The 17,568-nt window shown below is 37.4% G+C and overlaps 1 protein-coding gene across 3 annotated transcripts in view; it reads right to left on the bottom strand.

Moving 5' to 3' along the window:
• Positions 1-41: 41 nt before the first annotated feature.
• NCOR1 (nuclear receptor corepressor 1) overlaps positions 42-17,568 on the bottom strand; it is a gene marked incomplete at both ends in the record, with an annotated part of 128,770 nt that continues 111,243 nt past the window's right edge. For all 3 annotated transcript variants that reach the window (XM_084238642.1, XM_084238640.1, XM_084238641.1), the window contains 9 exons: positions 42-229; positions 1,160-1,336; positions 3,278-3,499; positions 3,968-4,021; positions 8,621-8,763; positions 11,884-12,024; positions 14,289-14,512; positions 14,662-14,819; positions 15,261-15,389. In XM_084238642.1, the coding sequence (XP_084094768.1) occupies positions 42-229; positions 1,160-1,336; positions 3,278-3,499; positions 3,968-4,021; positions 8,621-8,763; positions 11,884-12,024; positions 14,289-14,512; positions 14,662-14,819; positions 15,261-15,389 (1,436 nt within the window). The remainder of the gene's footprint in view (positions 230-1,159; positions 1,337-3,277; positions 3,500-3,967; positions 4,022-8,620; positions 8,764-11,883; positions 12,025-14,288; positions 14,513-14,661; positions 14,820-15,260; positions 15,390-17,568) is intronic.

The raw sequence follows: 17,568 nt of genomic DNA, 5'->3' as shown, positions 1-17,568 counted from the left end.
CCCTGTACCCTGGCACCATCAAGACCCCTGTTCTGTGCAGTTCAATCATCACTGTCCGACAGCGTCTCGTATTGTGCTGAGAGCAATGGGGCAGGCTCTCGCTCCCAAATCCTGTTCTGTTGGTGAGGAGCTGCTGGGTTCACAGAAGAGGGGGCACATGCGATTGGTGTTGGTGGTGTACTGCTGAGCATCCGCATAGTCAGAGGATTATAAGGAAATTGAGTTGAGCCTGATAAAAGAAAAATTAGGTTTACATTGTCATGAGCTTTTTTGCTATTTCACCCAATCCAGCTTTTACAGGATGGAGGAGACAGGATTACTAAAACGGTCATGTGACACTAAGAGCAGAAACAGCATTTCATCAAGTTAATCGCATGAATGATACAATAATTCTTCCCCTAAGAGAATTTGATAAACAATCAAATTTTCAAACTAATATCTATTTTTCATGTGGCATGAGAAGTTTATAAAGTAAAAACCTTAAATTATACTGATAAAATATTCACAGGAAACTATTTCTAAGTGGAAATAGCACATTTCAAATTTTTCACTGATGTGTATATTTAATCCCTAAGGAAAGTACAGCTTTAAGATCCCTAAAATCAACAAATTCATAGCAAACATCCCAGTTTTATTTTAATAGAGAAAAGTCTGTTCCTTTGTAAGACTTACCATTATCATAGTAGGTTTAAGAAGAAAAACAGCTTACAAACAGGCACAAAATGGAAAGGTTAGTAAATATTATTTTTCATCAGTTTGTACAGACATAGTGAGCTACAAAAATATGGTTTTAAAAAATATTTCTTCCCACTTCTTTCTCTGGGAATGGCTAAAGTTCTTGAAGCTCCCATTTACATTGGGGTACAGTTCATGAAAACAGAAACCACAGACTCACTTTGCACATAGCAAATATTGGCTACCAGCATAATACAGAAGCAAGGGGAGGGGATGACATGTTTTTCTATCTCTCTCTCTTGGCAGTCTTAAAGTTTCTGAGGTTATATGCATTCAATTGCTGTTCTGGAAGTGGAACATATAATCGATAACAGTAATGGAAATATAGTTTTCTAAACAAAGTTTCTGGTTTTTAGAAATACTAACTAAGGCGTAGATCAAAAATGAGACTTTATTTTTAACAATAAGACCGTAAGTTCCTTACCTGTTGAAGAGGGCCTATCTTCCCAGGCCCATCCTGGTGTCTGCCTGTGGTAATCCCCTTCAGAATGTACAGAGGAGACTGAAGAGGGCCTTTCAGTTCCTAAGTAGCCTTGCCCAGGGATAGGAGATTTAGATTTCCTGCTATTTGATTTGCTGATCAGCTTTGGTTTGCAAACTCCTGAAAGTGAAAGTTAAAATAAATTACTATTGATATACAGTAATTATGTCCTCAACCCCACCAAAATGTTAATGATTATATATGGTAACTGAAAAGGCAGAATGGTAAACATGAAGAATCCAGATCCTAGTAGCCAATGTAGTTTTTGAAAAATGCTATTTAAAAGAAAACCAGAACTTGTGGCAACCAATACCAAAAAAGGAGTATGTCCTTAAGCCCTAACCTTAAAAATGTGTAACCAAAGAATAAAATTTCTTTTAACATTGGTGTTTTCCCTTGCCTTGGAGCACAGAAACTACTTACAAATTAAAAAGTCTTATTAAATCCTAGCTAATAAGACACCTCCCTGCCATCCTCCAATTTAACAGAGTAGTTAAAGGGAAAAAACTAGCACTACAGGACCCAGCAGAGGCTTGCCAAGACTTGGTGGCCCTTTCTATTTATCCAGTCCGTTTAGTTGGTGAACTCAGCATAAATTCATAGGTGTGGGATGTCCCTGTCTATAAGGTAGCTTTAAAAAGAAGAGATCAGAATCCAGGTCACCAACAAACTTTTTCCCCCCCAACAGAATTATTACACCTCTGCACCAAGATTTCCAGGGGGGGGAAAAGTGGGTAGAAAGCAACATCTAGCCCTTGAACTATCTGGAAAGAGAAGAAATGCAAATCCCTAATGATAAAATAAAGACCAAGGTGGAAATAACTTCATATACTGAAGAAAAACTTAAAAAAATACAAAGTCAGCTTAGATAAGAATAGAAATCAAAAGAATAGAAATCCAGTTAAGAAAGAGATTTTAAAAAAAAAGGCTTACAAGACAAAATACAACAAGGGCCACAATAAACACAATGAAAAGGGAATTCGTAAAAGGAAAAAGTTTTGAGATAGACAGTAAAAGCAACATAAAGAGCAAGATGACTAAAATAATTAGAAGGTAGTAGATACAGAGGACAAAGACTATCAAGCAAAAAAGTAATTGTTGAGAACTGAAACAATGTGGGGACGGGGGCAGAGGGTAGGTTGGTGTAATGGTCTCTACAGGTTTGAGAAAAGCAGGTTTCAAGAACATAACCTGCCAGGCTCGTGTTTCAAATATAAAGACAAGACTTTCTCATTCATGAAAGATCTTAAAATATAATACCCCTTTTAATCCAATGCAGTAAGAAACCTTACCAAAAAAGAAGCGCTGTAATAAGTAGATTATACAACCAGGATAACTGTCATTTCCTAACAGTCATCAACATTATAATCTTAAGATACACACATTTAAAATTAATGCAGTGCTAGGTTAATGTAGAAAGAAGATAATGTTGTGCTTTAGATCAGGAAATGCCATATATATGTTAAAAAAAATACATAAAGACTTTTAATCTCATTCTTAGTCACAGTGAGATAGTTTGCTTGGTGATTACAGAGAAAAACAAACCTAAACTAAAGCTGAAATATTAGTTTACAAAAGATTAAGAAAAAACTATATATACACACATGAAAAACTTGGTGTCACGGTACTTTATATGTTTGCTTTTAAATGGATGTATAAAATGATCTCGTTCTAATAACCCGTTTTTACCTGTGTAATGATGCTTATCAAATAACACTAGCTTTCAGGTGATGTGGTCATAGGGTTTTTGTTTTCTAATTCTTCTATGGCTTACACTGAGCCTGTCATTTTTTAAATAGAATAATAGGTCACTTTCGTTCCAAAGTAGAGTATGAAATTGTACTTGTGTTACAATTACAGTGTATGACTAGAGATAAAGATGATGCAAACAAAAATAAAATGACAGCTGGAAGATGACATTATGGGTAAAACTAAAGTCCTCAGATGTCACTTTCAGCATAAAGGTCTTTTAAGTAAAATCTCTTATTGATGCATTAGAACTTGGGAAACTGGTTTTTTCTTCAGAAAGACAACAGAAGAGCATTAAAATGAAAACTTTACCTGAATGAGGTGATGGGTCCCCTTCCTCTCTCCGTGTCTCACTACTGGTCACAACTGAGGTGTTGGCACCACCAGGCACTACTCCCACAGGTTGGGACATGACAACTCCATGATCCTCAACTTTGTCATCAAAGTTTCCCATGAGAGCCTTCCTGATAATGTCTTCAAGACCAAGATTACTGGCAGGATCGGCAAAAGAATGACCTCTAGAGCTAACTGAGCCTGAAAGAAAACCACAGCATTTCTGCTTATTTCTGTCAGGAAACAGGTGTACAGACTACATACAGGCCTTCAGGCTACTACATACACATAGTACCTCGCAAGTCACCTAAAACATTACCAAGAGCTCACACAGAGGGCACCTTAAGTCTACCACTATCAACTCAAGAACCTTTTTTTTTTTTTTTTAAGTAAATGAATCCATCATCCATTTGTGTTATTCAATAGTTCCTAGTTTTTATACTGCTCTTTTGATAGTTTTGATAGTCGTTCGCATATCTTTTCAACAAGTATTTAATCTCAATTCATTTTTTACTGCTATTATCTCCTCCCTGGCTAAATGATGAACATTTTTCACTTTCACATACTGGAGCAGTTTCCTGGCTAACAGTTAGTACTCAATATATATTTGCTGGAATGACTGCTATTATACCATTTTCTTTTTGGTCAATAATGTATTTTGAATCTTACCTGAGGTAGTGACTGCTGGCAGATTAAAGATCTCAGTTCCTGGCTGGGCAGCTGCTGTATTAAAACAAACATTCACATTAACTGAAATGTGATAATCATGTTCACATCAAAATAGAGAAAGTCTCAAAAAATAATCCTATAGTGAATTTAACCTTTTTATTTTTACTATCTCAACCTTATTTTTCACCACTTGAGGTAAAGATAAAATGAAAGAAACATTTTTTAGAAGAAGGAAAAAAAATTAGGTGAAGTAGGAAAATCAGAACAGGGGTAATATAATATAACCCAGGAGGGAAAGACTGCTTTGCTTGAGAAATACAAACAGGAGAAAGTTGCCCCCAGAATAAGAATTCATGCTCGCTAAAAAAGAAAACCTGTTAAGATGAACCCTGCAAATATCAAAGTTTGAGGCAGCCTGAAATTAGATCCAGGGAATGATACTTGAATGCATAGTATGAAAATGACCATGTACTGCACTACCATGGTTGCATGTAATCTATTTTTTTAAATTTATTTATTTATGCATACAAGAACTGGGGTACAGGCCAGATGTGTGGGGGTGAGAAGATTCACCAGAGACAGAGTGAAGAACAGAACAGGCAGATGGACTGAAACACACTGCTGAGGGGAGCAGCGGGACTAGACAGGAGAGGTCTGCTGTGCCATGTGGATAGCTCCCTGGCAGGCTGGGGGGAGACTCGTGCTGCAGTGGCTGCGGATAGCTTCACAGTGCTGTGCTTAACCCCTTGCACCACCAAGGAGGCCCATAATCTATTCTTATATTACTACATGATAAGACAAAGACTGCTTCATTCTTTTCATTCTTGCTGACTTTTAAGTTGTAACTGGCAATTTGAGTGACAACACCTGGGAAAACCTACGAGCTACCTAGAAAGCACTGTGCCAGAAACAGAAGGAATTTGGAGTATTTTCATTACTTCTTCCAACTTGATGCTAAGAATTTTAAAGAGAAAGAAGAATTTAGGAAGTAAGTGGGTGGGGCTAACCCAACAATGCCCCAGAGAATGTGGAGTTTTGGGTAAAACAGAAGGATGGACTCATCTAGGGATGAGACCTGTCTGTAAAGATGGGAGCACATGTGCCTACAAATGCTCTCCAACAGGGAGACTTTAAACTGGTGGCAAGTTTAAACTTTAAAATCTCTATGAAGAACTATAAAATGATTATGGATTGTGGCCTCCTTAATTACTGATCAGATAACAGTAATGATCAACTAAACCTGAAGTAACACAAAGTATAAAAATACCTTTAATAGTTATCACAAGTTTGTTAAATAGGACTCATTTATTTTACAAACACTTAAGCAGTTATTTGGGTGAACCATAATAAAATCGCATTGATCAAAAATGGTCAGGTGAAGACCGTTTCATACAGTTTAACCAGGACAGTACTAAGGTACTGTACTTAAAATGCACTGCTTCCTTTACCTATGGAGCTTACAGTTCAGTGTGGTACTTTCTGAGAATATCAAATCAGAATCAAATGGGTAGCTTAGTAGAAGTACCAATTTCTAGATTCTTGGGGGCCTATAGTAGATGTATTTAACAAGAACTCCAGGTGACTGTATATTAAAGTTTGAGGACCCCTGGTTTAAAACAGATAGGCAAACTTAAGAGCAAGATAATAAGAAATGAGGAGAAAGGAAGACAAGTATTTGACAACTATTTTGGGGGCAGACTTGACAGGAGGAAGTAGCACCATCAGGAGATAAAAGAGGAAGAGGGATGATTGCCAAGAAAGTGATTAGTGGGGCCACTGTAGAGGTAAACGTGGTGAGGAAGGAGGGATAGATTTCTGTGTAATGTATAGGTGTGGACTATCTCACTTTAGACATTTAAAAGAGCCAACAGGGTATTCAAGAAGGAAGGACATGTGCAAAGATACATACATGGAACTTAGTAGAAAAAGCTGAACTCCAGATATGAATGTGAGAGTTTTTGGCAGTTTAAACTTCCGGACTGCATGAAATGACTCAGATTATTACAGTGCCTGAAATGAAAAGGGCTAGAAAGCGATCTTTGGGGGAAAGCCAACATTTAAGGTCTAGGCAAAGCAAGACTGATTTTCTAAGGAAACAAGAAATGGCCGAAGAAGTGGAGTGACAGACACAGGAAAAATTATCTGAAAGCCCAGAAAGAAAGTATTCCTGGAAGAGGAGAGTGGCTCATGAGTGTCAATGACTGTAGGAAATTCAAATAAAATGCGTTTTAAAGAATGAAGGTTTGTGAATTAATAAAGTCAGTGATGTCCTTGATGGGAACATTGAGTTGAAGCAAAGCTGCCCTGGTTGCCTGATGGCTTTCTCAGTTCCACCTCCCAGTGAGGTCTGAATGGGATCCCAGAGCCCACTAATTCCGTAATATAGTCCCTTAATTGTTCCTTTCTTCAGTAAAGAACCATTCTCATAATAAAAAAACCCCAAATTTTGTTAATACTTGCCTTAAAACATCTTCTGTTAAACAAGTTAGAAACTTGTTTCATACATTATACCCTTTTAGAGAGTCAAGACCATCTATTATACTGAAAGCATCAAACATCATGCTCTGATCAAGAAATTATTGAATTAATGAATGAGAGCTACTGCATAAGAACAATGGAACCCCATTACTTAAGAGAAGAAAACTATAAGGTAGGTAGGCTTCTTAAATTCACATGTGGCATTTCCCTGTCATACAATTTTCCCCCTAAAAAAGTCAAAACAGAGAAGGTGAGTATAAACCATATATAGGGTGAAACCGTTCTTAAAGACTGGCTGCTCTAAAAATTCCATGTCCCTATATGTTCTAACAGATTCATCTCTGGATTCTAAGAGAATATGAAAATGACAGCCTTACACCAATTATTGGTAACATCTGAGGATCTGTAAATAATAAAATCATTGAAGACTGGACAGAAAAATACTACAGCATTTTTAAAAAGAAGAGAGGATTTATAATTGCCCATTTTTGCTTTGGAGAGGGATCGGAGGGAGGGCGGAGCACAAGGGACTGAGGTGATGATGCACGGGTGCATTGGTGTAGGAAACAATATGGGGACTACACCTGAGGGGGTGGGGGAAGCAAATATTGTTTAAAAATAAACAGTGATGTAAAAAATTAACATTAAAAAGAAGAGAGGATGTGTGTAAGCCCAATGGCAATTCTGGTCAGCATTCTAATATTTATCTTTTAGCTGATTTGTTCCCACTTAAAAAGATAATCTAGTAATTCAGAGCTAGGTTAAGTTCACAAACAATAAATGACAGTGGGCTCATCCTTTTTTTTTTTTTTTTTTTTTGCTGCTCAACATTCATTAATCACAGTGTCCCTAATTCAAAGACACATCAATCTGGCAGTTAAATAGCCTACAATTTATTTTCTTTTGACAGGGTCAGGCGACTAATAATACACCATAGATGACAAAAATAAAGCAAACTGTGGTAATCCCAGTTTTCTGCAAGCATCCAACACAGTCTCTCTGTTTCACTGGATATACTTGAGGGAAAGATGCATGAGTAAGACTGGGTGATAATAGGAGTGAATAAGCTGGACATCAGTGCGAGAGGGGTTCCATTAAGCATGCATATCAACCGAAAGGAAAGGCTTGGATGTCAGAGAGCTTATCTTACTGTATATTTACCAGTAATCTGGGTGCTGACACTGAGTACAGAGCTATGAAAAATCAGTATATCATTAGAAGCATGGACTTTGGAGTTAGAGCCACATTACTTAGCTAGCTCTGTAACTTGCAACGATTATTAAACCTCTCTGAATCTCAGTTGCCTCATCTGCAAACGAGAGAATTATGCTATGTGGTGTGTCTGTTGTTAAGATTTATGCATTCATATCTGTGTGTTTAGAATAGTAAGTGCTACATATAACTGCTACCATTAGTAACGATATATTTTTAGATGGTGGATTTATCAGATCTGGACTTGAATGTCTGAACTGATATCCAGAAAAGACATAGGAATAGTAGTTGTAATGGTACAAGCACAGACTGCTTATCCTCCACTTGGAACCAGTAACTACAAAACTACAGAAGGTAAAGATACAGATCAAGAGCAGCACATGAAAAGAGACCTTGGCATGGATAGTCTTATTTAATAAGTGCACTATGATTTGGTGCACTATGCCAGTGTAGGTTGCAAAAATAAATCCTAATAACAATCTTAGACATACAGAATTGACCACTATGCAGAACCTACTGAAAGATTAAATGTTTTTAGTGGAAAGCAACTGGGATGACAGGAGTTCATCCACCATGTGATACACAACTGATGAAACGGGACATAGAGACAATAAACTTGAAACACATGACCTGTCTTTAGATATCTGAAGAGAGCTCATGCAGAGAGGGCCCAAATCAATTAAACTAAAACAAGTAAAACTGGAGTTAATCCAGTGCCACACATCAGAAAAAGTTTTCCTAGACCCAACATTTGTTCAAAGAGAAAATGGACAGCTTCAGCAAGTAGTAGGTTCCCACTCCCTAATTAGGAAATCTTCATGTACTGGCAGATATTTCAGAAGGAACTCAGATATGGTTGGACAGATGCCTAGTGCCACCTTCAAACTCAAGGATTACATGACAGGTAACACTGGAGATAATATTAATGCATGTTTTATTTGGGGTGAAGGTAATCCCACTTACCCATATCAGAGTCACCTCCACCAGAGGAGTTCAACTTACGAAAAATCTCCTGCTTCTTTGATTTAACCATGGGTGATGTGTTTTCAAGCTTGGTGAAGAATGAAGGCAAGTAGCTTATACTCCCCGGTGAGCGGGAATCATTCCTGTTAGGAAACATTTATGTCTGTTATCACCATGTACTCCTGACCCTGTCATTGGTAATAAAGTCGGAGAATATCTGGAAAACTACCACTTCCCTATTTTGATTATCCCTACAGAATGATAAGTGACCATAAGCTGGTTAATGTGTCATTTGAGGACACAAATACTTTATCACTCAAGCTGAATCATAAAATTAGGGTTGGAATGGAGATAATCTAGAGCAGATTCTTAATAAGGAATGAACAAGCAGCAAATGGATGTTAATGGGAAAACTCACAGTTTATCCTGATGCTGGCTGTTAAGAGCACAAGCACTGATAGAATTATGGTTTCCACATAAACTGTACTGGCAGATATTTGACTAGCAGAATTACTCTGAAGTACAGTAAAATTCTAGTAGCTCAAATGCCTACAAGATAGCAAGATTCACACTTATGCAATGAATAACTGGACTTAAAATAGCCATGATGCATAAAATGAAACTGCCCATTTGTCAGAATAACTTCAAGCTTCCTACCACATGAGCCGAGTTTCAAATAAAGGGTTCTTTGTTTTATTGGCAGCTTTCTATACTAACAAATTTTAACAAACACATTTCCCCTATAGCTCAAGACCACTGAGAATCTAGCTAGAGCCAGAGATGATGATGATAAACATATGGAAGACTACTGATAATCTAATAGCTTAATCTGGCCACGTGGATTCATTCATGACTCAACAAATCAGTAAGACCTTGGTGTCCGACCTCAAACTCAAGAACTTAGCAGAAAACATGCATGCGTATAATTAAATTTAACATCGCTCCCTCCCCAAATATGGATTTTCCTCCTCATTTCATTGTAAGGTACCAACATCTCTTTGGTTGCCTATGAATATACACAATAACAACTTAAAACTTAGTTAAGATATGCACTAACAGCTTGTAGTGAGATACATCTTGGTTTAAAACTGGACTATCCTTCTTAGTATCAGTATGACTATGGTCAAATGATGTATCACCTCTCAGAGCATGAAGGAAGGGTGTTCCACATCAAGAAAACAGCTTGAGTATGTACTGAAAGGAATTCAGGGAACAATAATTGATAAGGACAGACAATAAATTGTAAGGGTGAAGTTGCAGAAAGTGAAGATGAGCAGCGTGAATCTAGTCATGAAGGAATGCAAATGCCATGCTACTGACTTGCTACTGATCCTTTATGAGTTTTAGACAAATCACTGGTGGAAATGGATTGGGGACGACTAAACCAAAGGCATCTAATCCAAAGGAGATAAAAATCCAGTGATTCATAGGGTTAGGAACAAAAAGTATGTGAAGTAGTTCAGCACAGGTGTTCGTTACTTCCCTTTCACATGCAGGCAACAATTCCTGGTACATAGCAAATGGATGGGTCCGCACAGATAAAAGTTTTTAACAAATATCTAGAACAAATTAATTTCAAGGATGACGAATATTTTTTTCAATCTATTTAAAGATTACAGTTTTTCAGTTTGGTATTGGAACAAAAACAGATACACAGACCAATGGAACCGGATAGAGAGCCCAGAAATAAAGCTGCACTTATATGAACAACTAATCTTTGACAAAGGAACAAAGAATATGCAATGGAACATGAACAGGTTGTTCAATAAATGGTTACTGGGAAAACTAGACCTCCACATGTGAAAAAATGAAACTAGACCACTACCTCTCACCGTGTACAAAAATCAACTCAAAATGGATAAAAGAACTGGACATAAGACCTGAAACCATAAAATATATAGAAGAAAATATTGGTAAAACATGCCAAGACATACATCTCAGAAACATCCTTAAAGACTCATTACCCAAAGCAGGGATAGTGAAGGCAAAGATAAACACCTGGGATTACATCAAACTGAAAAGCTTCTGTACAGCAAAAGAGACATTAACCAAAACAGACACCCCACTGATTGGGAAAAATCTTTGCACTCCATTCAAGTGATAAGGGACTGATCACAAAGATAAACAAAGAACTCACAGGGCTCAACAAAAACAAAATAAACAATCCAGTCAAGAAATGGGCAGAAGAACTCAAAAGACATTTCTCCAAAGAGGAAATGCAAATGGCCAACAGGCATATGAAAAAATGTTCAACATCCCTTATCATCAGGGAAATGCAAATCAAAACCACACTGAGATACCACCTTACACCAGTAAGAATGGCACATATCAAAAAAACAACAACAAACGTTGGCAAGGATGTGGTGAAAAAGGAACTCTCCTACATTGCTGGTGGGAGTGCAAACTGGCCCAACCATTGTGGAAAGCTGTCTGGAGGTTCCTCAGTCTACTAAAAATGGAGCTACCATATGACCTGGCAATTCCACTGCTAGGGATCTACGCAACGGACACAAAAACATTGATTCAAAAGAGCACCTGTACCCCTATGTTTATTGCAGCACTATTTACAATAGGTAAAACCTGGAAACAACCCAAATGCCCAAAAATAGATGACTGGATCAAGAAGGTGTGGTATATATACACAATGGAATATTATTCAGCAATCAAAAAAGATAAACTCATGCCATTCGCAGCAATGTGGATGGAGCTAGAAGGAATTATGCTCAGTGAAATAAGCCAGAAGGAAAAAGAAAAATATCAATGGTTTCACTTATAGCAGGAATATAGGGGAACCAAATAAGACACCAGTGTAAAAAAATAACAACAGTACAAAACACAACAAAGCAAAAGCAGACAATTATAAACCAGAGACATCCTGCAGGGGAGGAGGAGGGAGAGGGGTGAGAGGGAGGGAGGGAGGAGCACAGGGGACTGTGGGATGGTGCATGGGTGCCTTGGGGAAGGAAATTCTATGGGGACTCAATCTGAGGGGGTGGGGGGAAGCAAATATTGTCTAAAATTTTTTTTAAATGATGTTAAAATAAAAAATAAATTAAAAAAATGCAACAATAAGCAAAAAAAAAAAAAAATCAGGTTTTTTCATTACTATCTACTGGCATTCAGTCCCTAAGAAACTAAACTAAATGATCCTCTTGGATTCCTATTCTGAGATAACCGGAGGAGAAAAGGGACTGAATTAACAAAAACTGACAGGCAGCAAGTGCGCACATGGAACTGTGTGGCAGGAGGGGCTCACGCCTTACCTCTGTTCTGCAGCTTCGGCTCCTCTCTGAGACAGCAGCAGCACGCTGTCCTGTTTCTCATGCACAGCTGGCACCTGTGGTGGGGATATGGGCTCATAGGGCTCCGAGGAGACGTGACTTCTCTCAGGGGATTTTCCAGGCCTAATAGCATACATACAAAATATTAGATTGTGCTCCTAGGGTTCACTTGCAAATTATCCTAAACAGAAATTGGCTAAATCATTATTTCATTCAGGGGAAGGAATCAAAGTTGCAAATTAAGATCAGAAAGAATTGCATCAGGTATTCACAATATACCCAGTTATCAAAAAATATTCTGTCATTGTTTCATCTGTGCCTGCCCAGCAGATCTGGGAGCCTCATCACAGACAGGCAGCAGGGAAGGCTCCTCAAGAGGTCACTGTGTGCTCTAGCATCTGGTCCCACCATCTTACCCTTGGCAGCCCTGCCACATTAAAAGCCTTCAAGGATTTTAATGCTGACTTTGAGTCACGACTCACCACGTTTTTCCCATTAAGTTACAAATAAAGGACTTGAGTACTAAACTGGAACCTGAGGAGTTCAGGCAAGTCAAGATAGGCTTGAGTTGTACCATTTAGGAATGAGCAGTTCTCTGCAATTTAATATTTTTCCTCTAGATACTATCTTGGTAAGGATAATGTGAGATAAACACATTCGACCAAAAATAGTTTTGACTTAGCAACTATACATAACCTTAAATATTTGCTTTCATTACTATTACTATATATGAACATATATGGGGAGGGTGATTAATATATTTCCTTTCCCAGTCAACACCATCCAGTTCTGAGGTGGCCATTTTTCTTTTAGTTCTCTGGTGTTGCCTCTAAAACTCTAATCTTTATTTCTTGACTTATTAAACTTAAAACAGTCTAGCAACTCCCTTCCATGACAGATGAAGAAACATGACTCTTTCTATGCTGTTGCCTACTTAATATTAATCTTTAGTTTGTCTATTTTAACTTTACATATTTCACTTTTAATTAAAAATAAAATAAAATGAGCATATAAACCCTTTTCCTTGCCCCCTTCCCAGTATCTGTTAACCATTTTTATGTGATTTACATTCTGTTCTAGAATTATAGAATAACTACTGTGTTTTGTTCATAGATTGAGATCACTATATTACATGAACACTTTAAGCTATAATGCCATGCCAGGTAATTTAACTAAATCCAATGAAAGACATACAATATTCTTCAATTAATGCACAGATGTAGTAATGTGTAAAGTATAAGTGAAAAAGACTAATGCATTTCCTTTTCATAAATGACAGCAATTACTCAAAATCTGCTAAAAAGTATTTTGTATCAGGAATGGGCCATGCCTCTGCTGTCCAACTTTTGTACTTCTAATTGAATTTTCTTTTTTCTTTTTTGGTTAAAAGAGAATAAACATGTTTTCATCTTATTTCTTTAGAGCATCTAGCTCCTTGAATTGGTTATGTCTGATATTCTTCAGATAATCCAGTTTGGGAGTGGGGCAGATGGGGATAAAAATCAAAACTGGCTATGTGTTGATTACCAAAGCTGGCGTTGGACACACAGAGGCATATGATACTGTTCTCTCTACTCCTGTAAACATCTGAAAAATACACGTCTTTTTTTTTTTTTTTTTTTTTAATGAAGAACATACGGCTTCTTATATTATTACCTTGCATCAGTTCTTTGCAAACTTTGAGGGGTTGGCAGGTAGAGAATCAACTCAACTATAAGCTTCTCTATTTCATGCCCTCAATTACGGTTTCCCCTACTCTACTTCATCCATCCATTGTGTCTTCAGGTGTTTGCCAGAATCTTTGACCAGCCAGTATCCTAGTCTTGCTCTAAGCATTTTAATAAATTTTATGAATGTTTGTGCTGCTTTTCTATATAATTTAATATGTGCTAATGATTAGTCTCCCACCTTGAACCAAAAACCCTGCCTCTATTTTTTAAAATCCACATACAGAACATCAGATAAGAATACAGTCTTTACCACATGCCCTGCCACATAGAAGGGGTTTCTTCTTGTGCTGCCTCTATTAGTCTCACTTTACTATTTAACATCACTTTCCTAAACAGCTAGTGCTGGTGGTTCAATAGAAATCAATGAGAGGGAAAAAACATTTTTATGATTCTGAATAACCACTCAAAATTGTATTTATACCAAATTATACATTTTTTTCTGTCTATGAAAACCCACAAACAGGATGTAGCAATCAACTTTTGAGTACACATTAATGAATGCTCAGAGTAAGAACTTTCCAAGAATAATATACAGAAAAATAGTATGCAGAGAAATGGCAAATAAACTCAAGGTATGAAAATTGAATATCCTATCTTATAAATTCAAATTGTTTTACTATTGGGAAATCTACATATGGTTTGAGAGAAAGACCATACCTTCCCCTAGATTTGTCGACAAGATTTTCTGGAGAGACTCTTGAACCTGGTCTTTGATGGTGGACAGTTTGTGACTGAGATTCTGGGCTATAACGATTTGATGTTTTATTCCTCACAGGTGTAGACACCAAAGCAGATGGTGAATTCTGGAATGTAGAAGTGGGAGGCTGCTGGGGAGGCTGTGAGGATACTTGATTTCTAGCAAAATCTTGTGTGATAATTTGCTGTGAATGAGAAAAATAAGTGGTTAAATCCACTGAGTACTTGCAAAAATGAAGCATGAAAAAAATCTAGATGTCTTTATTGTGATTCTATGAAGTGTGCTTTCTGCATCATTAAAAAAAGAAAAAACTAAGAATAAAGAAAAACTTACACAGATGTGATCAGCAAGTGTGATGAGTCGATGTGTTCTGGGCACTTGCCCCACCCCCTCTGCCTGGGATGATGGAGGCAGCTGCTGTTGTGGAGATGGCGATTCCTGCTGTGGTCGATAGTGATGCAATGGTCCTTCGTACTGTCTGGTGGCATCATCTGAGAGAAGACAGATAAATAAATGTCTCTTTCCAGAGATGTCCCCAACTTTCACTTATTAAAGATTAAATGTAATCTAGGAGAACACACAAAAGGAATGTTAAATATCCCTAAATACAGGATTCATCTATCTTAATTCTGAAGATATTTATTCACTGATAAAAATCAAAGTGCTAATATAGAATAAAATATAATGTTTAAGGTGGCAATATAATTTATATCAACTACTTTTTGTATCATTATAAATAAGAGTAATCAATAATAGCTTAGAAGTAGTTTTTCATTAGTGCAATTGTACATGTTTCTAAATCAGAATCATAGGGTTGTTCTAAAACAAAACTAACAAAACAAGTTAATTATTTAATACAGTCAGGACAGAGAACTGAAAACATGATAAATGCCATTACAAAAACATGCAAACTGGTGGCTAAAATGACGTACTTTCTGCTGGATTTGCTTTAACTTCTGGTTGATAGGCCTGTAGTTTTTCCTGAGGTGGTGGTGCAGGTGAACTAGCAGGGCTTATCACCTCAATTGCATCACCAGTTGTTTCATACCGGTGAGAAGATACTTTAAGAAAAGAAAAGAGTTTTATTTTAAAATTAATCCCATGAAAAATTTCAAAAGGCTAAGATCTTCAAACCTATTTGCATAGTTTCATTTTTTAGTCTCAGAAATATTCAATGGTACCCCGGGTAAATAAAAATAAATTCAATTGGACTGATAGCAAAAGGCCCACAGGCACTTCATCTGTGTTCCTAATCACAATAGGATATAGTTTTCTGAAATTTGGGGGCTCTATGACCTTTTGATAAGACAGAATAGAGAACAGCTTTGTGACATTCTCCTAGGAGCTGGAAAAGAAAATCACCAGGAAAGCCTTCATTAGAAGAAATTTAAGCAAATAAGAGAGTAAATCTCAACAATTCATTATTTCAAAAAATATCAATTCTGGAGTCAGCTTTAAGAAAAACTTTGAGGCTATAGAGATGCTTTGCTACCATGATGATTTTAAATCTGTATGTACATTAAGCAACATTAATACTTTCTCAAATAACAAGTATTGCTGACAAAAATGAAATTATATTTTAGCATCATGCTACATTGTGAAAATAAACAGAAATAGGAAGAAATGGGCAAGGGAAGCAAATTCACTCTATTGGCAGAAAAGAAGGTTGCACAAGGAAATAGTTTCTAGCAGTAGAGGTGCAGGCAGCTTTTGCCAATCCTATGCTGGCCTTGGCACTGAGAATGGGGAAGAGGCAGATGTAACCACCTGCTCAGGAACCTTCTGGCTTTACAATGCCCTTTGCATTTACAGGCTGCACCAAAGAATCTGAGAAAACTGTCAGTGGTCCACAGAGTATATAACACCGCCTAGATTAGAAAGTGTGATCAACTGATAGATCCTGGACACAAGTATAGAAGGTGGGACTGAACTCTTTCACCAACCATTCCTCTGGAACTCAGCTAAACAGCCTTTCCCCCCTACCATCCACCAAGTTAATGGAAATAGCAGTTACTTAGATTCTCATACATTCAGGAGGACAGAAATCTGATAATTGGGATGGAAATAATCTTTTTGGAGGGAACTAAAACCAGAAATTGAAATAAGCCACTATATTCAAAGCAACTTATGCTAATTTGCTACTTTTTTATCCATCGGTACATCTTTTGTGTCATCACTTCGTATACCAGACATCATAAATCTGCCTGTTAAATTCAACATACAGGGCCTCCCCGGTGGCGCAGCGGTTGAGCGCTGGGTTGCGAAGCTGCCCGCAGCCTCTGCAGCACCGGGCTGCTCCCCGGCCACTGGAGGAGGGTCCCACATGGCGCGCAGACCTCTCCTGTCGCCCGCTGCTCCCCTCAGCGGTGTGCTTCGGTCCTTCTGCCTGCTCTGCAACCCGCTCTGGCTCTGGTGAATTCTCTCACCCTCCCATGCTTCTGACTGTACCCAGTGCTTGTATAAATAAATAAAAATAAATCTTAAAACAAGTCTTTAAAAAAAAAAAATTCAACATACAACCAATAGAAAGTCTAATACTAACTTGTGTTCACAATGCTCTTGAAATCAATTCTATGGAAAGGTGAAAACCACACTGAATAACCATCAATATCCAATGGGCTTTTCACACAAGTAATTTACCCGGTAATAAATAACGAACCACATTCAGAAACATGAACACTCAGAAAAGACTAGGCTTGCTATTTTGAGATCTTCTGAAAGTGAATTCCCGGAGCAAGGTTTTAGTTAAGTTTGTGATGCAATCTGTAGTGTTATCTATAGGTTAGGGGATTTTGCTACAGCATTCATTAAGCTACAGGTTGGGTCAGCAGCTGTGCTGGTGACTTCCCTTCAAAGGCATATTCATATAAATATGATCTTTCTCAGCTAGCAATTTTCCTAGTGCATAATACATATTTCATGGATTTTCCTAATCCCAGGCCAAATGGAAGTCCTGACTACACAACAGAAGCTGCCTCCTTTTCTTCAAAAACCCTCACCAATGGGTTAGGTTTTTACTGAAACAAATTATGATTAGGCAAAGGGATGCTCAGGGATAAAAAGAATTGCATGTTGCAGGCTGGCTGGACAAGAAATCACTTTTTCATTATAATTATTCAATTTTATTAATGAAAACAGAGGTGACAACATGTGATTAAATTACTTCAGATATTAGTAGATACTTGTTTAAATACCTATTTGTTCCTTTGGGAATACTACATAGAATTTAGGCAATAATTA

The sequence above is a fragment of the Talpa europaea genome (assembly GCF_964194135.1).
Source record: "Talpa europaea genome assembly, chromosome: 7".
NCBI lineage: Eukaryota > Metazoa > Chordata > Mammalia > Eulipotyphla > Talpidae > Talpa > Talpa europaea.
Note: the sequence above shows the minus strand (reverse complement) of the source record. Positions and strands in the feature narration are given on the sequence as shown.